The sequence below is a fragment of the Argiope bruennichi genome, chromosome 2, assembly GCF_947563725.1.
Source record: "Argiope bruennichi chromosome 2, qqArgBrue1.1, whole genome shotgun sequence".
Taxonomy (NCBI): Eukaryota; Metazoa; Arthropoda; class Arachnida; order Araneae; family Araneidae; genus Argiope; species Argiope bruennichi.
The window spans coordinates 112468917-112494405 of record NC_079152.1 but is presented as its reverse complement, the minus strand read 5'-3'; the positions used below and the strand labels follow the sequence as shown (position 1 = coordinate 112494405).

Sequence of the window (25489 nt, the reverse complement as noted above, 5' to 3'; positions counted from 1 at the left end):
CTCTTTCATTATTCAGGATTCTGAAGAAAGTGATAGTGGTAGGAGAGGAAGCGATTCCAAACCAGCAAAGCGTAATAGAAGAAAACAGTATGTAGTAATATTTTTCCTCAGCAGTTGCATACTAATAACAAGCTTTTTTTACTGATGAAGCAAGCAGTATTAATTTCTTAATATCATATTTAAACAAATGAGATTTTTGTTTTTATTAGGTCTCAAGATTGGGATAATTCTGATGATAGTGAGAGTGACAGTGCTGATGAATCATACAGAAGCAAGAAGAGTACTCCACGAAGTAAAGCTAATCAGTCAGATAGAAGGAAGCCTTCCAAATCAAGTAGCAATAAAAAGAAAGTAAAGGCTAAGAAAAGAACTTCATCTTCAGATGAATATGATTCTGATTGTAGTGATGAGAAACAAGTGCCTTTGCGGCAGACAAGAAAAGAAGTCAGGTAAAAAAAAACAAAAAAAAACTACCTTTTTTAAGGTTTTTTTTTTTTTATGTATTTTTTTTATGACTACTTGTTTTTTTTTCATAATAATTTTAAAGCAGAGTTATGAAAAACATTTATATTTTACAGTTATAAAGAACAAAGTGCAGATGAAACTGATTCTGAAGATCTGATAGAAATTGAGTATAATGATACTATGATGGAAGAAGAAATAGCTGAAACAATTGAGAAAGTTCTTGATCACAGAATAGGAAAAAAAGGAGGTATGATAATGTTTATATTTTAAAAATTATTTTTTTACTCGTTTTTTGTGTAGATATAAATTAGTGAATTGTTTAGACAAAATTTTTCACATATTGGTCTTCATTTTTTTGCTTGCAAGATGGAGGCAAAAAAGGTTAGAACTAATTTAATTATTTCAGTAGCTTATAAACTTTTGTCTTCTCTTCAGTTTAAAGATATCTGTTGAAAATCTTCTGACTAATTCATCCTTTCTTTAAGTTAAAAAATGGTGTTTGATGGTTTGTATTTTATTATTTTATTATACATTACATTCCCTCTCTTCCTCTCTGCAAGCAGCCAATTATTTTATTGAAATACCTTCTAGTTATGGGAAATAAGATTTTGAAGTTGAAAAACTGTTTTGCATGTAATTGTATCAATGATATATATTGAATTTTACTTGTGGAATTTTTATGAAAATGCATCAACAAATGTAAATTATTTGCTTTGAAACCAAGTAAAATACAAAAGATACTTCTTGGATGATTAAATTAATTGTATTGTTATTTCCTAGATAATTTTTTGAGAGCAAGGAGGGATTTTTTATATCATTAAATTTAAACCAATTTTTATGATGTATTTTCAGTAACAATTTGGTTAATTTATTATGTATATTTTGCATATGTTCATGTCATAAGTTTTTGTTTGATTAATATTTTGAATTACTTAATTATTTTTTCCCTTTATTTGTATGGAAATTTCTTTATTGTGAATAAATCTTTTCTTATTAATATTTAATATATACCTAGCTATAATTATAGTAGTTATTTTTGTTTGTATTAACTTGGAATGTAATAATACAGTTGAATTGTTTTATTTTCAAATAATAGTTTTAATTAATTTAAGATTACATTGCTTATTTTATTTTAAAATTTGCTATTGTTACTTACTGGATATTTATTTCTGATTTTGTTTTGAAAAATCCTGTGATGTTTTAAATTTTTGTTAATTGGATAATATATTTCTGAGTAATTTTATAGAACTGTTTTTTTGAATACATAGTTAAATTATTTTCATTTGAGATTGATTGAAATTATATTTTATTAAAATTTAAAATTATTCATATTCCTATTAAAATTATTTATTTGTTCCTGTTTGATTTTAATTTTCTTAGATAGCTATTAAAGATTAAAGGAGGAAATTTGGTTTTTAGAGCTTTTGTAACTTGTAGATTTCATTGGGATGCTTTATTTTGTATTATTGCATTTCAACTCTTTTCATTATTATGTTGATTTAATTTATATAATTATTTTTCTAGCCACTGGTGCATCTACTACAGTTTATGCTGTGGATGATTTTGGCAATCCAAATGATGAAAAAGCTACAGAAACTGAAGAGCAGTATTTAATTAAATGGAAAGGTTGGTCTTATCTGCACAATACTTGGGAGTCTGAAGCCACACTGAAGGAACAAAAAGTTCAAGGGATCAAAAAGCTGGAAAATTATAAAAAGAGATTAGAAGAAATAGCAGATTGGTTAGTAAATTATTTAATTATTGAAATGCATGTTTTTATAGTTTCTATAAACTATTTTAAATTACTGTGTGCATAAAATATTTGCTTCATTTCAGGAAAAGTCATGCTTCACCAGAAGATTTAGAATACTATGAATGTCAGCAAGAGCTTTCTCAGGATGTTCATTTTCAGCATCTTCAGATGGAAAGGATTATTGGTACATGATTTTAATATTTTAAATCGTTATATATAGATGGTCTTTTGTTGCCATTTCCATTTTGCATTAATTGAATTTTTTTCTTATTGAGGCTTTTTATTGAAGGGGAAAAAACAATTATTTTGCCTTGAATTTTTGTTTTGTAATTATGGATCCTTAATGAAAATTACAAAGTTTTAAATGTGCAAAGTAAGCATTTTTTATTATTTGAATTATTGTAGTTACTTTTGCTACTTAAGTGTAGAATTGAGAGGTTTGATGGAAGAAAATTTTTGAAAGATGAAAAACTCGGGCTTTAAAAAAAATTAGTAGAAGCTGATTGTTTCTAGTTGTAAATTGGATGTATTTCTAACTTGAAAGTAATATATTTATTCATTTTAAATATGTATGCTTATTTTAATATGTCTATTTTGTCTGAACTTTTTAATTTTTGAGTTGTTCTTAGAACATATTTTCTAAAATAATTGAAACAATAATAATTGACGAATTTAAATGGAAGGTACAAATATTAATGATTGTTTTCTGAAAAATATATTGAAAGTATGCTTCTTTTATTTTGTATTCTTTTTAGATACTTAATGTCTGTTTGATATTTTTCAGTATGATTGAATTATATTTGATGTTTTTTATTACAGCTCATGGTCCTTCAAAAAGTGGGGACGGTAGTGAAACCGAGTATTTTTGCAAGTGGTCTGGATTGCCTTATATTGAATGTACATGGGAAGAAGGTAGTTTGATAGAAAAGAAATTTCAGAATAAAATTGATGAGTACTTTGCCCGTCAAAAAAATCAGAAAATTCCAAGCAAAGTTTGTAAAGTAAGTATATGTCAATTATTTGAAATATTAATTATAATTAATTTTATTTTTATAATTTAGTTGGTTTGATTTATTCTATATTTTTTGAAATATTTTTCTACTTCAAAATATTCTTCTACTTGTCAAAAATATTGAGATATATACCGATTTTTTACTATATATATGATGTTATTTTTCTGATTGCTGCAGCAGTTTGGTTAAAAGCTGTTAGTTACCTTAGTTTTTTTCTATCTCACCATTACAATCTGCATAGATTTTTTTGCCTTTATTGGCTTGTTTGTTCATTTGTTAATAAAGACAAGATAATTTAATAATGTCATAAATAAATTTATCTTTGAAACTTGTGGATAATTTTACAAACAAGCAACATCATTTTTTTTTTATTGAAGTAAGTGCCAATAAGGCCAAATTACTCTTTCAGATTTAAATTTTATTTTGTTTTGTATTCTATTAATAAGCTGTAGGATATTATGATTAATTAATAGAATAAATTATTTCCATTTACAGTCATTTCTCCTTTTAAATATAAAATGTTTTTCAATTATTTAAGATTAGTTATTTAAAGTAATTATTTATGTACTAATTTTTGTGTAATTAAAATTTGAGAAGTAAAACACTGGGCCAATTCTTCTGTTTGTATTTTATTTTTTAGCTTTTAATGATACATAATTTTTTATGTTATTAATTATCATATTCTATCCCTTTTAATTCTTGCTCATAATAAATCAATACATTGATTTTATTCATTCATTCATAGTTTATTAATTTCCTATTATCTGTAAAGACATTATCTTTTGAAATTCATGCATAAATTAAATTCTGCATGATAAACATATTCTGCTAATTTGCTTTATTACATCTGTAAATATTGCTTACAGTTTTTTAAATTAAAAAAAAGTTTACCTTTAAATTAAAATAATTTTTATGATTTTACAATTTACTGACTAATGATATAAAAATATATGAAATTTTTTTGGAATTTTAGGCTCTGAAAGTTCGCCCAAAGTTTATACCTCTTAAAGCTCAACCAAAATATGTTGGTGGAGTCAATAACTTAGAATTGAGAGATTATCAATTAGAAGGGTTGAATTGGTTGGCCAACTCTTGGTGCAAGTGAGCAACTTTGATTTTTCTTCTTGTGGCTTTAATTATGAGATCAATTTTATAAAAAAGTAATTGCTAGTTCCTTTTATTTAAAAAATTTTTATTATTAAAAAATTTACTTATGTTGCTATATTTCTGTTTCAGAGAAAATAGTGTTATTTTGGCTGATGAGATGGGTTTAGGCAAAACTATACAAACGATCAGCTTTCTCAATTATCTTTTTAATCAACATTCTGTGTATGGTCCATTCTTATTAGTTGTACCACTTTCAACAATGACATCCTGGCAGAGAGAATTTGAAATGTGGGCACCAGAAATGAATGTTATAGTTTACCTTGGTGATGTTAATAGCAGGAATGTTGTAAGTTATTGTTCAAATCCTTGTTAATATTTTTTATCTTTTTCCTTTCTTTCTTGTATTGTCAGTTTTTACATTAGTTCTTTCAATATTAATTTTAGATTAGACAATATGAATGGTGTCATCCTGGTAACAAAAGACTGAAATTTAATGTTCTTATTACAACATATGAATTGTTGCTAAAAGACAAAGTAAGTAATGTGAATTAACTTTTTGCTAAAATATTAAATATCTAGACAATTATTTCCATTTAATGTATAATGATTATAATAAATTTCTCAAATTCAGTGTCTCATGAAACTTATTTCTGATTATCCTCATTATCAAATTTATTTGTAAATGATAAAATAAATATGTGGTTTATTGAAAATATTTTAATCGTCTTCTTGAATGTTTGATTTTTTTTTGAAAAAGCATTGCCCTCTTTAATATTTTAAACTTAAACAATAAGTTTTCTTTTTGTATGATGATTTACAAAAGGGTAGATTAGATATTTTTGTAATAGAACATGAGATAGGAAATGCATAGGGAGTAGGTAGTTTGATTATTGAATTAAGATGATATATCAGATGAAATACACAACATTGATTTAATGGAATAGAAATTAACTATAGCACAACAAACCACTAAATCAATAACAACATTGCAGGGGGGGGGGGTTCTCTTTGCTAAATACAGTAATGGCAAGTAAAACATTGTGTAAACAAACTGTTAGAGGAGTTAACATTTTTTTAAAAAGTTAATTTACTGTCAGAATTGTTACATGCTTTTTGCAGCTGAGTTCAAAGCATATATGCAACTATTGCAAGCTATATTCCATTAAATCTTAATCCGTTTTTCTTGTATATCTATATCTAAATTACTAACAAAGAATTCCCTTTGCCTTTTTTGCTCTGTTTTCTTTTGTAAAAATTCCTCATTTTCATATATCTAATCTATCCTTGTAAATATACCTTCTATATATACCATTTGGTGACTTTACAAAAAAAAAAAAAAACTTTTTTCTGTAATTTCTTGATAGTTTTAAAATTTTACTTATTCAATAAATAAAATGATCTTGAACAAGGTTTCACCTATTGGCTCTATAATTGGGATGCAACTGTTAGGGGAGACAATAAAGGTGCATCTTATACAATCAAATAGAATTCAGAAACCATTTTCATATGATTTAATCATTATTTCAAGAGTTTAACTAATTTTCTTTCATGTATATTTCTAATATTTATAAAACTGCCAATTTATTGTTTATATCTAATGCTAACTGAATATTTTCATTTTTTTAAAGACTTTTTTATCAAGTATTAGCTGGGCTGTATTAGGAGTTGATGAGGCGCATCGCTTGAAAAATGAAGATTCATTATTATATAAGTCTTTATTTGAATTTGATACAAATCATCGTTTACTGATTACTGGAACACCCCTTCAAAATTCATTAAGAGAATTGTATGCTCTTCTTCACTTCATTATGCCTCAAAAGTATGTACTGTTTTCAGTTAATAATGAAATATTTGCCAGATCATTTATATTATAATCATTAAAAATTTAATTTTCAATTTGTTTAGATTTTCTTCATGGGCTGAATTTGAAGATGAACACAAAGAGACTGCTGACAAAGGATATCCTAAATTGCATAAGCAATTGGTGCCATTCCTGCTGCGAAGAGTTAAAAAAGACGTGGAAAAATCTTTACCTGCTAAAGTAACTTATTATGATTTATTTGCACATAATCTTTCACTTATTGCCCATTTATGTTTGTTTTGGTTTGCAAAATTTATAAGGACTAATTTGTATTTTAGGTTGAACGCATATTAAGAGTTGAAATGACAGCCGTACAGAAGCAGTTTTACAAGTATGTTGAAATTTTGTTATTCTAGGTTAAAAAAATAGAGAGGAAATTACAAAAACTTAGTTTTAAATATTTGAGAAGTTATAGGACTACTGCTTATGCAATTAAAAAAAATATTAATCTGTTTAGAATTAAGATGAATTTTTTCTTTTAATTTAATGATAAAACAATTTAAGTGTTTTTTTACTGACTGATATTCTCTTTATATTTTTTAAATATATAAAAAATTGTCATTATAAATCTTTTTTTTTTTTTTTTTTTTTTTAAGATGGATTCTGACCAAAAATTACAAAGCTTTAAGTAAAGGTCTAAAAGGAAACATAGGCAGTTTTTGTAATATCATCATGGAATTAAAAAAATGCTGCAATCATGCAATGCTGGTTCGAAGTGTTGACAATCCAAACAATTTGGATCATTTGCAGGTAAAATATTTTATTTTCAAGATTTAATCTAGCATTTCCAAGCTGGTATAGTATTTTTTTTTGTATGCATATATTTTATTGTTCCATAGAATATTCTCTCTAGAATAATATCTATATGTAGAATATATTTCAATAATATCTAGTGAGACAAGAGACACTCTCTCGGCTTACAATCGCTGATTTCGTTTGCGGGCTTGTCTACGACAAGTGCCATTAGAAACAAACAACAATAACAAAAAATTATTTGAAGTGATTAAAGTTTTGGTCCTTTGAATTAAAAATATGATAGTGTTTCATCTAATGCTAAGACATGCAGAAATATTTAGAAAGAATTAGATGAATATTTTTACAGGCATGTTTTATCAGGCCATTTATTCTGATGATATATGTTTCATCAGTCAATTTTGATACCTTTATTACTGAAATTTTAGTTACAATGATACCTCAATGTTCATTTAAAAATGCAGTGATGTTGCTCTTTTGAATTGGATAAAAGTGAGTTATTCAAAGATACATACACATACATTTTAAAATTAAGCTATTTTTTCTAAATTTGTATGTGCTATTTTTTTATGGGTATTCTTTAAATCGTCAAGTCGAAAAGTAGGCTAACAAATTTAAAAACTGTAGTGAAAAATGTATTTTTAGAATTAAAAAAAAAAAAAAGGAAACATATAGAAATGCAGAGAAAGCTACTTTATATTTCATATAATGAATTATAAACATAATGACGTTATAAACCTGATAAGAGAAGGATTATTCTTAACAATTTTGGTAGTTCCATGAACTTGATAAAATGTTTCATAACAAACTGTGGAGTAGGATCAGAACTATTACATAAGTTTAGCTTTCTTAAATAATTTCTTCACCACATGAGTATTTTCAATTCACTGGAGCACACTTGAACCGATTCCAATGAAATGTATTTATACAAAAACCATTTATGTGATCAAGGCGCTTGGATTTATATAAAACTTATTTATATACATTTGAAGGCTGGCATATGTTCCGTTATTTTGTTTCACAATGCAGAAGATCCAATTAATGCAAAAATTATTAATATGCATTTAATGCCAATATAAATATTTTTAAAATGTAAATTGTTGAATTTCACCTACTTTCTGTCCTTTTCATGGTATCTCTATTTTCATAATTATATCTTTTAACAAATTGGAAAACAATATTTAAACAAATAATATTTGTAACAAGCATAGTAATTGAAAATTAAAAAAAAAACAACTCAGGGAAAATTATAATTTTAATTCTTTCTATTGCTCTATAAAATGTGTGTGTGTTTGATGTAATGTGTAAATTTTGATGTGAAAAGCACACACCAAATTAATTTATCTTGTTTACTGTATTTTTGTGTTATATAGACATGTACACATATATACAAGGACACACAGCCTACTAGTATCTATATATTTTTAATGCAACTTATGTAAAATTCTTTCTTTTAGCTTTTGATTCGTAGTAGTGGTAAAATAGTTCTCTTGGATAAATTGTTATGTCGTCTGAAAGAAACTGGGCATCGAGTATTGATTTTCTCTCAGATGGTTAGAATGCTTGATATATTGAGTGAATATATGCAGCTTCGTCATTTTTCATATCAGGTAAAAATTAGTTTCATGTGTATTCTCGTAACTGCTTTGTACATGTACAATACTTTGTACATACACATGTAGAATATGACAAAATATATTGTTCATTATTAATTTTATCTTCTTTTTGAATAGCGCTTGGATGGATCTATTAAAGGTGAACTACGAAAACAAGCTTTGGATCATTTCAATGCAGAAGGTTCTCAGGTAACTCGTATGTTTCGGTTATCCATAATATTTCAATATGAAATGCATTGATTTAATTCAACCTTTGAATATTAACTTCTTTTTTTTTCCTCTTCTTTTTTCATTTAAATCTTTTAAGTAATAAAATGTTTATTATAAACTGTATAACTGCAGAAAAGAATAACATTCATGATAATGATCATCAAGTAGTGATCATGTTCTACCATTTTTCCTTCTTGTTTAAGAAAATTTAATTAAATAAATAAACTATATCATTTTTTCTATTCAGGAATATATTTAAGAATGCTAAATTAATGTAATTAATCATAAACATTATTAAATTGCTATTCTGATTTAATTATTATATTTTGATAGAAAACTTAACACCCATTAAAAGTTTCTGTATTTGAACTGTAATTTTTTTAGATGAATTAATATCAACATCTTTTTATTTTTTTTAATTTTTATTGTAATTGATAATAATGTAGATACCAATAGGATTTGAATGAAAAATAATAATAATAAAAAAAAATTGTATGGGAAAAAGCAAGGTGTAGTAATTTTATTTATATTGTATTTCTATCTGTAACATGAATTTGCTTTGTTTGCTACAGGACTTTTGTTTCCTATTATCAACCAGAGCTGGAGGTTTAGGTATTAACCTTGCCACTGCAGATACTGTGATCATATTTGATTCTGATTGGAATCCTCAAAATGATCTTCAAGCTCAGGCTAGAGCTCACAGAATAGGACAAAAAAATCAGGTATGTTTGTTTTTATATAATTGAATAGTATTGAGAAGCATGTTTATATATATATATATATATATATATATATATATAAAAAATCCTATTGCTGAATTTCTTCTGCTTGCTCTATATGTTTCTCCTAATTGCTCTTTTAATATATATTGCATCATCTTTTGATATACACTTCAATTTTTATTTTGTTGGCATTGTTACCTATTTCAGATCAAGGTCTATATTTTTGAAATTTTTAATTTAAAAAAAAACTTATTAATTTTCATAATTTTACTTTTGAATCTTCCTTACCTTTCAAAAAAAATTTTGTAATATATCCAGTTTTTTTTTTTTTTTTTTTAAGAAATATTTCATTTAGATATTACAATTCCTTTCAATTAAAAGAATCTTACTCATTACATTTTTTAAAATTTTTAATCTCATTTTGAACCGAATATTTTTTTGTGTGTAGTTACAACTTAACAAAATAATTGTTTGATATTTATTACTTTGTACGCTCTCATCACCAAAGAATGTTAAGTAGCAGGATGGCTGCTAATGAAAGTAATGAAGTAGTTACAATAAAGATAAACTGTTTAAAGTTTAATGCAGCCTTTTCATTTTTAGTAGATTTATTTGCTTTTTTAAAAAATCTTTATGGACCCTTATTACTCTTTCTTTAATGTCTTTAAGGAAGAACCTTTGTGATCTGACTACACTGTTTATAATGGAATTTCAATATCGTCTGTAATGGCTGTTGCATCTGAAATGGGCACTAGGCTAAATATATGGACTTTCAGAAAAGGAGTTTTTCTACAGCATGGCAAGCATAATAGCTTCAATATTATATTGGCAGTAGGAATCTTAAAGAAATATGAATCAAACAAATACAGTACGGGGGGGGGGACTTAGTGGAGCTTTTAGTATGAAAACAAAAGCAGCCTGTGAACAAATAGAAAAACAAAATAAACAATTATAAATACTTAAAAAAAATTGGCATTCTAATATTTTTTTTTATCTTGCCTGGTCCAAAGAAGAACTCAAATAAAGCATAATGCTAAATTTTAGCTAGCATTTTTTTTTTATTATTATTAAGCTAATAAACGTATCAGGCAGTAATGGCAGAAAAGTTAATCAAATGAAATTAAAATATTTTATTTATGAAATATTGAAATATATCAAATAATAGAAAGATTAAATGAAAAATGTTTATAAAAATATTTAAAAAAAATTACAATTATAAAAATTGATTATTTGGAACTATCTTAATTTAAAAGAAATATTACTACTTGATAAATGACTTTTGTTTTTCATTTTTCAATAAAATTCATATAGAATGCATGTGGTATAGGGTATACTTTTATTGTCAGCAAAGAAAAAGACTAGCGGTTATGTTAACAAACAAAAGGATTGATGGTGCAGTTATTTGGTTGATTTTTTGGTGACGAAGTCTGTGAAATCAGCATTTCGATTCCAACCAGTAATTTTTGTCTGTGTAAACAGTTTAGTGTATTGATAATTATGAAGTGAAATTGGTCACAGAATTTTACAGGGGAATGCATGATATCTGTTTTGGTTTATTTTATTGTTAGTATATATATGTGTGTCAAAGTGTGAGAATAGAATGAAAAGTAGAGTAAAATAATAGAACATATTGTTGTCAATGCAGTTTTAACCTGATTAGGTTAAGAGTTATGTTTTTAAATAAATTGTTATATAATAAAAATTATAATATCTGCAAAGTACAAAGAGGAATTCAGTTTTTTGAATTTTTATTTTGTGTGTTCATAATATTAATTTAGCATTAGCATACTTTATTAATAGCTCTTTTTGTTTTTGTTTATTAAAATGCATTCATATTATGAATTAGTATTCTGTTTAAATTAAATAAAGTGATTTACTTTATTAGCATATTTTACCAACAATATCATTCTTTCGAACATTAATTTTTTAAAAACAAAATTTATAATTTAGGTTAACATTTACCGCCTGGTTACCAAAAATAGTGTGGAGGAAGATATTATTGAAAGAGCAAAAAGGAAAATGGTATTAGATCATTTGGTCATTCAAAGAATGGATACTACTGGACGAACAATTATGCAGTCCAATAAAGCTCCTAACACAAGGTAAAATATAAATTTTAGCTTTATTTAATAAAATTTAATTTCATAATTGATTTTTTTTTTTGTATATATATAAAGAGAGGAAGAACTTCAATTTCTTTTAATGAAAAAATTGCTATTGATATAGATTTCTTTCATAAAATATATTTAAACATTTTCAGCAGTACTACACCTTTTAATAAAGAGGAATTAGCTGCTATTCTAAAATTTGGTGCAGAAGAATTGTTTAAAGAAACAGAAGATGGTGATGAAGAACCACAGGTTGATATAGATGAGATTCTTAGTCGAGCTGAATATAGGGAGGATCAGCCTATGTCTGTCGGAGAAGAACTGCTGTCTGCTTTTAAAGTAATAATCTCTTTTACCTCTTTATTATGTGTAATTAAAATTTTCTGTGTAAGTTTGTTATAAGTTTGTAAAAATAAATTATTTATTCTAGTTTCTAAATATTTCTTTTGCATGCAAGGATATATATATATCAATAATTGATGTTTCTTTTTGTTAGATATGCATGTTTGCATTTGAAATTTTCATATTCTGGAGATTTTTAATGTTGTCTCCTTGACTGATATTCGAAAATTGTAATCTTAAATATCCTTCTTCAATTATTATTTTTTATAGGTTGCAAGTTTTAATTTTAATGAAGAAGATGTCAGCATGCAAAGCACTGGTGATACTAAAGATACTGAAAAGGATTGGGATGATATTATTCCTGAAGATGATCGGATGAAGATGGAGGCAGAAGAAAGAGAAAAGGAGGAAATGGAAATGTTTTTGCCTCCAAGAAGTCGAAAACCAGTTAAAAGGGTAATTTCCTTTTATTATTTTATCTGCAACTTCTTTGTATTAAAAATTTTCTAGAATTCTGATACAAAAATATATTGCAGATGTCTAAGCATTCAGACAGTGATGCCAGTAAAGGAGATTCTGGAAGTGGATCTGATAAGGATGATTCTGATGAAGACAGGCCCAAAAAGAGAGGTCGACCTCGCATTGTCAAAAATGAAGCCATTAAGGATTTTACTGATGCTGAAATTAGAAGGCAATTATTTATATTATCTATCTATCTATCACTCTTAAGAATTTTACAAAAAAAAAAAAAAAAAAAAAGTAATTTGTATTGATGAAAGATATCCTTTTTGACTTATTATTAGAAAGAATAAAATAAATTACTCTTTCTGTAAATTTGCAAACTAAACTTTTGAAAATTGCTTATATTTTCCAAAACCTTATAGTGAAAAAAAAATATTCAGATTTCTAGACTTATGTAAAACAATTAGACTCAAAATTTACTGTAAATAATTATTTTATTTTTCACTTTTTTTTAATTTTCACATTTAATTTTTTTGTAAGTGTAATTAAATATGAAGTGTATATAAAGTATGACAATAACAGCATCTAAAAGTACTTTTTATAGTTCATTCTTTGGCTGTGGAAGTTTTAAACAATTAAGAACTCATATTTGCTTTCTTTGATTCTTAATTTATATTGATATTACATTTCTGAAATTTTATTTTGCAGGTTTCTTAAAAGCTATAAGAAATTTCCATCTCCATTAAAAAGGTATGTTAGCTTTGTATTACATATTTTGCAATTGTTGATATTCAGTGATTTTAGTACTTTCTTCAGTACAGTGAATTCTTTACTTTTGTCTTATGGTTGGGAGAAACTTATTTCATATCATTATCTTAGTTTTTGTTGGCTAAGAGGCATTTATGAATTTTTATTTAAGCAACAGTGTCGATCTGTTTTGATAAACTACAAATTACTCTTAATTTGCTTTCATTTCTTTAGAAATTATTTGATTTTAAAAAAAATTCTGAAAAAGTTTGAAAATATATCTTTTAAAATTTAAAACAGAAGCTGTTAAATTTGAGATAAACTATTCCAGATTATTTTTGTTTTCTGATAATATTTGATCATTTTTTCAAATGAAACTCTATGCTAATTGGTTTCATCTATTGAATTCAGAATAGATTATGTGATAGCAGCTAATATTTCATATCATAACAGGTTTATTTTCTTAATACTCATTTCCTTCTTAATAGGTTAGATGCTATTGCCATGGATGCAGAATTACAAGAAAAAACTTTTAGTGACTTAAAAAAATTAGGCGAGTTAATAAAAAATAGTTGTGATAAAGCCATGAAGGAACACCAAGAAAAAGCAGAGAATGAGGAAGAAGCTGGTAAGAAAAACAGTAATATTAAAATGCTATTTTCTCTACTAATAATAAAGAAAAATGTTGTGTGTGTTGGTGCTCTAGAGGACAAGCCATTACTACTATACCAAATCCGGTGCATATGTACTTAAAAGGATAGAAATGTGTACCTTGTAGCAATTTTTAAAAAAAATTTTAATTGATTAAAAGTTGACTGATATTTGGCATTTTTTTTTTTTTTTTTTTTTTGCGATGCATGCATACATACATACACACACACATATATATATATATATATATATATATAATATAATATTTAATAACATTAATTTAATAATCATACAAAGTTTTTGTGAATTCTCATAATTTTTTTAGAATATTTTCTGCTTGATTTCCAGCAATACATTGTACTGTTGATCAAAATTCACTCTTTACATTGATTCAGCAAATATTTAATTGCATGATTTTTCTCAGCACTGAAAGTTAAAGAAGGATTATGCTTAATGTTTGTGTAGTTTACAACAAGAAAATGAAGTTGCAATGTAACAGTATTTAAAAAGTAGATGAAATCGAATTTTGACATTTTTTATTGCACCTTGATTGTATTTGATCAGTTTCTGTTAGAAAGATTCATGTACATAAAAGAACTTGAATAAAAAATTAAATTAGCATAGTTTTAATGTTAGATAATTTTGCAGGATCATGAACATGAAGTTAGATCTAAATGATTTATCTGAAATCAAATATAATCAATACTTATCAGCAAACCAGCTGAGTTGACCATGTGGGTAAATGAGGTTTAAGGTGAATAAATATGAATTTTTATGTTTCTCTATGTGTCGATGCTCTACAGGGTTACCATTTAACAAAGAGCTTACAACTTGGTACATATATGTTTTAGAAATAGTAATGTGCACATTGAAATAATATTTTTTGAAGTTTTATATATTAAAAATTAAATGAAAATTTGGAGTTACTCTGCAATAATTTAAACAAAAATGTTATTGCACAAAAATGTTTACATCATTTAAAAATTTAAAAAATATATTTTTAATATCATTGTCCTTGCTATATAATTTTTTCTATTTGCAATAATATATTTTTATTGTTAAGGTAAAACTCAAATTGTTTTCCCTGCAACTACTAAAATTTCATCTTAGCATTTTATCCTTTTGTTGAAGATTCAATTTATTTTTCATATTGAGTATGTTTCAATATAAGGTGCATCTTTAATAAATTTTTGTGAAAACTTCTAAACTAGTATGAGTTATATGCCTATTAAAATTTGCTTAAAAATACTTTGCTGAGGAAGGTATTAAGACCAAATTACACAAAATATTTAATTAAGGTTTTTAGCAACTATTTTAATTCCGGTGAACCAACTAATTGCCAGAAGTGGCTAGTAAATAGTAATTTTAATTATTGAAAGTAGCTGAATGACTTTTGGCAATTACATGATGCAGTTAATCAGCATAAATAGTAATTTTTAAATTGTATAAATAAAATTAGAGTATATTATATTCTTGCTAATGGGGGGGGGGAATATTATTGAAAAAAAAAAAAATAAACCACTCTATGCATGCTATATGCATGGCTTTTCTATCTTAAATTTAAAATATATTCCTTTGGGAATATATAGTCAACTATGAAACAGAACGATTTATTGCATGAATTCATTTGATTTTTATTACATATTTATTTTGGGATAAAATTCGGTAACACCTTTTAATATTAACTCCCTCCTTGACACAGCTCCAAAGAAGAGAGGCAGAGAGAGAGGGCCTACCTTCAAAGTTGGAGGCGTTTCTGTTAACGCCAAAACTTTATATGCCAATGAAAGTGAGCTTCAGCCTCTTGATATTATCATTCCAGCAGATAAAGAGGAAAGGAAGAAGTAAGATTTTTTAAAATTAAAAATCAATATCATTTCTGAATATTAATAAAATAATGTATGCATTCTAATAAATCTGGAAAAAAATTATCTTTTTGATGTTTCTGAAAAAGAGAATTGTGATTTTGAGTGTGAAAATATTTTTAAATTGTAATTTTTACAATTTAATTGTAAAAATTACAATTTACAATTGTTGTACTTTATTCTTCAATTGAAAAAATAATAATAAAGAAATCTATAATTAATTTAATTTGATTAATAAACTACAATGCTTTCTTATTTATTTGCAGGTGGATTTTAAAAGAGCATGTGAAAGATGCACATTTTGATATGCCATGGACACCTGAAGATGATTCAAATCTACTGAAAGGTGTATATGAACATGGTATGGGAAATTGGGAATCAATTAAAATGGATCCTACATTGGGACTGGGTGATAAGGTAATTGGATTAAAAAAAATTTAGTTCAAAATATTTTTATTGCAGGTATTAATTTTCAAAAGCATATCTCAAAATTAACTTTCTATATTTTCAGATATTACCAGATGGGGAACAAAAACCACAAGCTAAAAATTTGCAAGCACGCTGTGATTATTTACTGAAAGTACTGAAAAGAGTGACTGATTCTAAGCCTGGACTGGTAAGCTTTTCTTTCTTTTGTATAGGTATAAATTCATATTGGGAGCATATTTTATTAGTTCATCTGTCAATGTTTTAAACTTTTTAGTTAAAATTCACCTTTGCAACAGAATTTCCAAACCATGATCCAGTATAGAAGCTATATACCTTATTAATATTATTTTTCTTGATTTTCCATGCAAAGCGAATTCTGTCTAGAATAATGTGATTTATAAAGTAATTTTTTACAAAACATCTGAAGTGAAATGTTAGTGATATACTTAAGACTTATTTTAAAATATTAAAATATCACTCAGTTTTTTTCCCCCTCACCAAATGTCAGGAAAGGTCATTGTAACTTGTGGCAATTAAAGTATATAAACAAATTATGCTTTGAAGTCTAATTCCATTATAGGTCTGCCTTTTATGTCTTTATTGTGCATGTCAGGATCTAATGTTGTGCAGTTATAATGTGATGCTTGGGATGGTGGAATACTTGCTCAGATGTTATCAGAGGGTTTAACTACAGTTTTATTCCAAAATAGTCTTCATTTGGCTTCAGAACAGATTGTTAATGAATTAAACTACATGAATGTGAGAAGAGTGCGAAAGTGATTATATACATGCACTAGCTGACCCGAAAAACGTTTTCTGCCTTATCAATTATTTCTATTGAATATTTTGGTTGTTGCATTGTAAGTGTGTGAGTGTTAGATCTATGACAGAAAGAGGAATGGAGCGCTGTAGACGATGATCGCCGATTAAAAAAAAACACCAACTATTCATTTTCTCAATACAATGTATTTCATTAATGTAACTAACATACACATTGTTTGATCTGTTAAAAGTTTAATGTGAAGTGAAAAAAGTAATTTATTTTTTACTCTAATGTGTAAAAATGAAATAAAGAAAATCAACTCATTTCGAAGAGCAATTGAGTGCACGATATTTTTTGTCAATCCATATTTAGCCAACACAAATAAGCTCGATGATTTGCCAACTCTAGAACATGCCACATATAATTGTCTGTGTGAAAACATAGTGATTTATTGATTGTCATTGCAAATACTAATCTAATAGGAAATTGAACACGTTTGAATTCAGTTTGCAAGTCTGTGAGAATCATTGGAATTCATATCAGCAAAACATATTCGGCTTGTAATTTGCTATTCAAAATGGTGGCCTCGATAACGTTTTTCATCAATTTTTTAATGACCAATCGCGTGCCATTGCACATCCATGGTGGGTTCGAATTCCGAAGTAAAATAACTGAAGATCCAGCTTTTAGTCGTAGAAGGTGTGGTGACATGCCTTGCAAATCCAGTGAGTAAAAAAACTGTTGGATAATTTTCAGCTTTGTTAGCATCGCAAACTGTATCGATCGATTTGTATGATACCAAGTCGACGGGTATCATACAAATACTGTATCTTGAAGTTTAAATCGTCGACGTCCCCATTTTTTTGCTGCCAACCACGCATGATTTATGTATTTTGTGCGTACATCGGGAAATATGCAGTTAATGAGAGAATTTGCGAATCAACGATAGTGCAGAAATTAGTGAGCAATTTTATGCATCCAATATTTTATTAGATAGCAACTTTTCCATTGCCGATAGCTAACAATTGGTCCGAGAATGTGTCAGTGGATTGATCTTGTAGCATTTGGACGCGCATGTTTATTTTTAGCTGGACTTTTTCAACATTACGTCACAGTGGCTATGATTTCAAGCAAGCTTTGATCTCCTCAGCGTATGGTGAACATTCATAGGAACACCCTAATTACCTAACATGAAATATACTCTACGACCTTTTCTCATGCCTGCCAAATGCACATAAAAAGTTTCATGAATATCAGTCAAGCCGTTCCGGAGGAGTACGAACACAAACACCGTGACATGAGATTTTTATATATTAGATTTTAATTCTGCTGTTTTTGGTATCAATTTCATATGAAGAATGTTCATTAAATTTTTTTATTTCAATAATAGTAACATATTTTTTAAACTTCTTTGCAGATTTGATTTTAGTTAATCTTTTAATTCATTGTTATTTTCTTTCTGATGTGGAATTTTACTAATTAATTTTGATTTTATTTCATACAAAGGATGTTCCAAAAGCTAAACGAGGTCGCAAACCCAGAGCTGATAAAATTGTTTTGAGTAAAGCATTTGTAGATAATGATGATAGTGATGCTTCTGTGAATTCTGTGAGTATTTTTGCGTCTTTTAAAACTCATTCATTTTAACCTGACTTTTTAAGATGGAAGATAATCCTCCCCCTTAAAAATAGTTATTGCCAAGAAAATTTTATGCATTTTAATGTAGTGAATATTTTTTATGAAGTATTTTAGTCAGTTGATTTCTTTAAATATGTGTATAGTTTGTTTTAATATTTAATTTTTTCAAAATATATTGTTAATAGTTAGATTAGTATAATATTACTCTCTGAGATTTAGTTTGTGGTTTAAGTTATTGCAATCTTATCTAGCATTTTTAATTGAAAATGTTTAATTCTTTTCATTGAATGAGTAATATAGAATAAAATAATTGAGTTTAGGTTGGTATGTATAAACTTGATATTTTTTGTTTAGATCCAGTTTTGAATAAATAATTATGCAGCAGAACAATATTAAACTGTACAAATACTAATTTTAATTGAAAATAAAAGTTAAATGTATAGTTATTTTCCAATTTTTGTTATTTGATTGATATCTGCTAGAAAAATATTCATTATTTGTCATTAATATAAAATTTAAAGAATAGATTTTTAAAGTGAGTAAACTATTTTATTGAGCATAATAATCCACCTTTCATAATTTTAAGATTTTGAAGATCTAATACTTAATATGTTTTTCATTTTGCAGACACCAACTAAAGAGAATAAACCACGTGCTAAAAAAATTAAGTCTGAAAGCATAGTATTGGATGATAAGAGTAATAAGGAACATTTATCACCTGTTAGCAAACCACTTGCATTGAATGACGTTGATACTGAGGTAAAGAAAAAGAAATCTGACAAAGCTGAAAAGCCAAAGAAAACAAAAGATAAAGAAAAAGAAAAGGCAAGTTTAACAAAATTATGTCTTTGATTTAAAAATGTTTTGTGTAGATAAATTTTTAACTCAAGTTTTGCTAATAATTATTTAGTTTCTTCAATTTCTTCTGTGGATTTATTTATAATTTTATTTTGAATTAAACATATAAGCATATTTTTTTTTCATTTATTATTTGAAATATTTATTTACTTATTTTTGTTATTTGATCTCATCTTTACAACAAATTGATATGCATGCAATAATAAAAATAACTTATTATTTAGGTAAATACTTCTCAGGGCAGTGCAAAGGAAAAGAAGAAGAATAAAGTTCCTCCCGTCATGCATATTACAGCAAATGCTGAACCACAAGTCATAGATAACACTGAGAGGGAACTGAAAGAAGAAGTCTTTAAAGCAGTATGTAGTTATTTTTATTTTTTAATATAAAATACAATGAAGTAATTTAATATATTGGAGTTACTATTGGATTATTGAAACTAATGATGCTACAGAACAATCACATTTAATATTTTTGTCTTCTAGTGCAAAGAACAAATGAGGCCAGTAAAGAAATATTTAATGGCACTTGATTTTAAAGATGAACCATTGTCAGCAGAAGATAAGACCAAACTATTTTCGCAATATTTATTAAAGATTGGAAGGAAAATATCCGAGATTCTCAAAGGATATCAGGATCCGGTTAAAGTAAAAGAATGGCGAAGGTATGTTTTTGTTTAAATTGCCCTTCAAATTAAAATAGCTTTAATATGCTAAAATCTTTAATACTATTGATTACTAAATAATGAAAAAAAAATGGCTTATATCACAATTAATTTTTTTATTATTATATGATGTTATTATTTTACTGATTTCTTTTCTTTTTCCCTTTAGCAACTTATGGATATTTGTATCTCATTTTACTGAACAAGATGCAAAACAGCTGTATAAAATTTATCGCCAAGCATTGAGAGATTTAGAGCTTGTTCGTTCTCCTGCATCGTCTATGGACGCAAAGAAAGGAAATGAAAAGATGGAAAATAAATCAACTCGTGATGTAAATAGATTTGCTGCATTGTTAAATATAAAATTTTTCATTAAATATAGATGCAATAGACAATATTAACAAAATTTGATATTAACAAATTAACTTAGGAAAAAAAGTGCTTTGTATTTATATAAAGATTTTTAATTTATTGCAGACCAGTCCCAAGCAAGGACCTGATAAACACGGTAGTAAACATCGACCACCAAACCATTCAATGAAGAGACATGCTGATGAAGATTCAAGTAAAAAAAGTGATAGACCAATGAAAAAGAAATACAGTGATAATTCTAATGATAGAAAAATGTCTGAAAGACGAGACAGGTTAGAATGGAGAACAATCTTTTTTTGTTTTATATATTTTCTTAATACTTTAATGTCAATGATTTTTAGTACTTTTTTTCCAATGAATTTCTTTACCTTCTGTATGGAAAAATTCTATCTTTTTAGTTTTTGCTGATAATTACTCTCTAAATTTATGAAATCTAATTTTCCCATTAATTGACTATTTTTACTAATTTTAGCTATTTAATATGTGATTCTGAATCTACAGATTCTGAAAAAAATATAAAAAGTTTGCATATTTCTATTAAGGATGAGTATTACCTAGAATCTAATTAATAATGGGGACTATTAAATGTACAAATATTTTAGTTATTGAACAACTAAAATAGAACTAAAACATCTATTCCTGGATATACGAGAAATAAAAGCTTTTGTCAGTTACATTTATAGCAGCATTTGCACATATTACAAGTTCAAGGTACTTCTTGAGGGAGCAAATAACATAAATCATGAACAATAAACAATCATTTGTTAACGTTAAAAATTTTGAGATTTTAATCAAATTAGTATAAGATGCATATAAAATATTATGTACATTGAAATCAAAGCTTTCTTGAAATCATTACAAATTCTTTTTATAATTGTCAGTAAAAGTGTTAATCAAATTTATAATTTTTTTTTTCACTTAATGATGTTTATAATCAGTTTATTAGGCCATTGCCTTTAAAAAGAAATGTTACAAAAACCTATTATGTTAAATTACACATTCTTTTTCTATATATAATTAATTACTCTGAAAAAAGGAATTCAGCATTTTTTTAAAAATTGTTATTACTGAAATTTAAAACATTTAATTGCAAATTCTATTAGTTTAAAGAAAAATGGAACCCTTAAATTACAGTTCGATTAGATATTAGTTCAAGTAAAGCTACAGTATTTTGTTTTCACATAGAATATTATTAGATTTAGTATGATTCTAAACTATAGCAATTTGCAATAAGCCAAAAATCATAGTAAGTTCTTTAATCTAAATCGCTCTTGCAGAAATATTATTAAAAAAATATTTGTTTGTAGCTTCAGTGATTCTCGGAGTTCAGACAAAGGTATATTACCTCAAAAAAGTCCATCCAACAGTTATTCCACACCTCATCATGGCTATTCTAATCACAGGGACAATTCAAAGATGAAGATGGATAGATGGAATAATTCTCCTCATCCAGGGAACTGGCCTAAAGATAGGCAAGTTACAGGCATTCCTTGATGTATACTTTTTATCATATAGATTCAGCCTGTAAGCAAATGCACACATAGCATTTACACTGAATACATATGAATAGTTTTCATCAGGATAAGGGATTAGATTTTTGAAATCATTAAGTAATATGATAGGTTGCTTTTACAAATGATACTGGAACTAGTTTTTTCTGCTTAAATTCTTAAGAAATTACATTCTCAGGTGTATCTGCATGGTTTAGGCATTTTCATTGTTTTAAATATTTTTTTTGAATAAAGATCAGTAAAAAAAATAATTTTGGTGATGGGATAAAAAAGAATTATGAAATAAACTCATTTGAAAGAATTAATAATTTAAATATCAGTTGTTTAATTTGAAATACCTGATAAAGGAATGGTCTTATTTTAATGAAGTGCTCAGATCAAACAGAAATCATCGATTTGAGATAAAAAGAGATGGAATTAATGCCTAGCAATATTTATCAATTAACAAATATCTTCTAGACACATACAAAGAATCTCAAATATATAATAACTGAAGAAAGTAAACAGGGCTGCACACATTGCTTGATAACTGCATGCTGAGTGGTAGCTTGATAATTGCCATTAAGATTTTTTTTCTATCTCAAATTATTTCTTCTATGTCTGTGCCTAAAAATTTCTTGTTTATTATCATTAGTTCAACAATTTATAATAACCAAATTTGTATTTGTTTGGACAATTTTATGTAACATGTCTCAAATTTACAGGAATTATTTTTGTATTGATGATAGTTTTAAGAAACTGTCTGGCAGTTTAATAATTTTGCATGATTTAAAGAATTCCATGGTATTTTTTTGTTGCATGTTGATTACAGTTGTTTCGAGATACAGATGTCAAAATAAATTCTGCAAGTATATGAATGCCAAAAATGTGCGATTAAAACAAAATTTGTTTGTTTTTACGTTTTTTGTAAGCAAAATATAATCGTCAAAAAAATTCAAATCCGATATTTTGACAAATCTCCACATTCTCTCCATGTTTGAAGAGTACATTATTAGCATTTTGTCTGTCTGGGGCAAAAATAACTTTAAAATCACTTTTGACTAGAATGATGAAATTTGGTATATAGTTTCTATTTCATATTTGTAGATTATTAAATTTTGAATGAAATCCATTAAGAGGAAGGCTATATGTATGGCTCCTTGAATATGATTTAACTTAATAACTACAAAGTGAATAGAACTAGATGGATAAGAAATTTTTACACAGATTTAACATCAAAATTGTAGATACTTATCAAAATTAGAAACAAATCTGTCTAGAGGGTTGACTTTCTGTTAGTCTATACTTTCACGACCATGTGAATGCGATAAAAATGCCATGACTCAAATACATGAAATTTAGTATATGATTTTGTAACTGCAGTTGTCATTATGCATCAAATTTTGGTTTCAACCTGTTGGAAATGAGCCATATAAAACTCGTACAATTTTCAGGTATCTATTTCTAAATGTCAGAAATTAATTGCCAAAAACATTGCAAATGATCATATAAAAAATTCAATAAAAATACTAAATTCAAACCAAAGACCAATATCTCATGACTACCATTTGCAAATGCAATGCAAGCGTTCAATCCACAATTTTATGTTGGGGAAACGGCTAATGAGATTATGCAAGAAAATTTCAGGAAGATCACTCCCGCTGGTTGGGTGTATTTGTTCAATTGAATTATAAATTTTTTTTCTTCTTAGAGTTACAAATTTTCTCTGCAATACTGTGGAAAAAAATTTTAAGGACTAATGAGCTTTATAAATTTATGCTTAATATTCAATTCAAACATCATAAGATGTTTTTTTAATGTTAAACTTATGTCTTAATAAATTTTTTTTAGATATTCCAGTGATTATAACAAAAGGGATCACTACCGAAGCTATCCTAGGGATGAAGGAAACAGTTTTCGAGGTAAACCTCACAACAGAGATTACCCATATCCTCAAGACAGACATAATAACAGGCAAGATAATTTTTTTTTATCTTCTGTGTTTTAGCTTGTGAGTAATTTCATTGTCATCAATATTTAAATTAACATTTTAACTACCCTCACACACTTTTACTCTTTGAAAAAAAAATTCAAATTGAATAATTTCTTAATTTTGATAATTTTTTTAATTGCACTAGAATTTATCATTATTCTATTCTGATTCATATAACTTATTAAATCTTGATTTCTTTAAATTTTTTAGGTATCATTCCGGTGGAAATCATGGAGGATTTTCTCATTACAATATGCATCAATCATCATATGGTGCGTCAACACAACCACCACCTGCTCATTCTGGTTATAGTTATGGGGCAAGACCACCCATACATTCACCTTCTTCCATGGGCTCTCAACCTCCTCCCCCACCTGGTGTTGGAGAACATCATGGGGATTCATATAGCTCATATCAAGGTCATGCAGATTCCTGGCGAAGAAGAGATGAGCATCGCAAAGATCATAGTTCTAGAGATTATAAAATAAAAAACCAGCCCTAGTCCTAAAATATTTGTGTACATAATTCATATTTCTTGATTTGACTTTGAAATCAAACAAAACTGTAAAAAATTCAAGCATTCATTGATGCAAATGAATTTGACCATTAGAATATATGAGAATCATTAAGGATTAGCTCATGAAGACTGTGATGTGGCAACAAGCCGGGGACTGCTTTCATCTGCTGTAATTATTTCATTCCAATGACTGAAACATTCATCTGTGTGTCAATTCAGAAATTTCACATCAAACTGTACATAGTAAAATTAATGTTAACCAGTTTTTGTATGTGTTATTTATTATATAAAATAAAAAAAAAACTTTTGTTATTTTGTCTCTATATCAAAATTAGTCCATCTTTACAAAATGTCTTGCCTAGTTTCAGAAATTTTTGCAGTGAGGAAATTACTTAACATTACAAATGAGTTCTTAATCATTTTTATTCCAATGCATAATAAGATAAAGCAATCAATAAATGCTTATATTTTTTTATCCATTCATCTTCAATTCTTATTATGCATAAAATTTACTTCAAATGGAATCCTAGAATTATGTCTTTTTAAAATTGAATCTATATATGAGAAACTTGATTAAGTTATATACTTTTTACTTTACAACTTATATAGTGTTATATTGATAATTTACAGTTATTTTTAAAATCAACACATAGTATATCTAGTCTGATTTCTTTGGTAGTGTACTCTAGCCTACGTTTCAGAGCTTATATAAAGAATGGGGAAAGGGCGCATAGAATTCTATTTTGATGTATGAGATACAATGTTATAATAAAAAGATTTCCTAAGAATTTGTACTGTTTGCTTTATTTTTGTTTTATCTCTTCCCCCCCCCCTTTTAAAGTTGTGATTATTGCTTTGAGAAGAATTAAAAGAAAAGCTATTGTATGTCATTCTGTTCTCAAATATAAAATGCCAAGATGCATTTATTTTTTCAGAATAATTTAATAAATGTCCAACAAATGAACATAACCACACCTTCAAATATAAGATAATTTACTTAATTTTTTTTAATCATTATTTGTTAAAAAATCGGAAAATGGACATGAGAAAAAATGAAATAACTTTTCTAATTTGTAAAGTGAAATGATTC

General features: G+C 26.7%; 1 protein-coding gene across 3 annotated transcripts in view; it reads left to right on the top strand.

The window, feature by feature from the left end:
* The window catches only part of LOC129989696 (chromodomain-helicase-DNA-binding protein 1-like), a 38603-nt gene extending 13416 nt beyond the window's left edge, over window positions 1-25187 (top strand). Inside the window, exons 5-38 of one of the 3 annotated variants that reach the window (XM_056098095.1) lie at window positions 17-87; window positions 210-449; window positions 579-712; window positions 1990-2206; window positions 2302-2402; window positions 3038-3219; window positions 4205-4332; window positions 4468-4684; window positions 4783-4872; window positions 5967-6157; window positions 6244-6379; window positions 6478-6530; window positions 6796-6949; window positions 8410-8562; window positions 8686-8757; window positions 9351-9500; window positions 11451-11602; window positions 11764-11947; window positions 12221-12406; window positions 12487-12641; window positions 13121-13162; window positions 13648-13787; window positions 15513-15654; window positions 15942-16092; window positions 16187-16291; window positions 18374-18475; window positions 19133-19330; window positions 19588-19722; window positions 19849-20027; window positions 20197-20359; window positions 20505-20671; window positions 21707-21871; window positions 23741-23863; window positions 24093-25187. In XM_056098095.1, coding sequence (XP_055954070.1) covers window positions 17-87; window positions 210-449; window positions 579-712; window positions 1990-2206; window positions 2302-2402; window positions 3038-3219; window positions 4205-4332; window positions 4468-4684; window positions 4783-4872; window positions 5967-6157; window positions 6244-6379; window positions 6478-6530; window positions 6796-6949; window positions 8410-8562; window positions 8686-8757; window positions 9351-9500; window positions 11451-11602; window positions 11764-11947; window positions 12221-12406; window positions 12487-12641; window positions 13121-13162; window positions 13648-13787; window positions 15513-15654; window positions 15942-16092; window positions 16187-16291; window positions 18374-18475; window positions 19133-19330; window positions 19588-19722; window positions 19849-20027; window positions 20197-20359; window positions 20505-20671; window positions 21707-21871; window positions 23741-23863; window positions 24093-24384 — 5070 coding nt within the window. In that variant the 3' untranslated portion in view covers window positions 24385-25187. Of the gene's footprint in view, window positions 1-16; window positions 88-209; window positions 450-578; window positions 713-1989; window positions 2207-2301; window positions 2403-3037; window positions 3220-4204; window positions 4333-4467; window positions 4685-4782; window positions 4873-5966; window positions 6158-6243; window positions 6380-6477; window positions 6531-6795; window positions 6950-8409; window positions 8563-8685; window positions 8758-9350; window positions 9501-11450; window positions 11603-11760; window positions 11948-12220; window positions 12407-12486; window positions 12642-13120; window positions 13163-13647; window positions 13788-15512; window positions 15655-15941; window positions 16093-16186; window positions 16292-18373; window positions 18476-19132; window positions 19331-19587; window positions 19723-19848; window positions 20028-20196; window positions 20360-20504; window positions 20672-21706; window positions 21872-23740; window positions 23864-24092 lie in introns of all 3 variants that reach the window. The other 2 variants (XM_056098094.1, XM_056098096.1) reach the window with 2 other exon arrangements.
* Window positions 25188-25489: the final 302 nt, after the last annotated feature.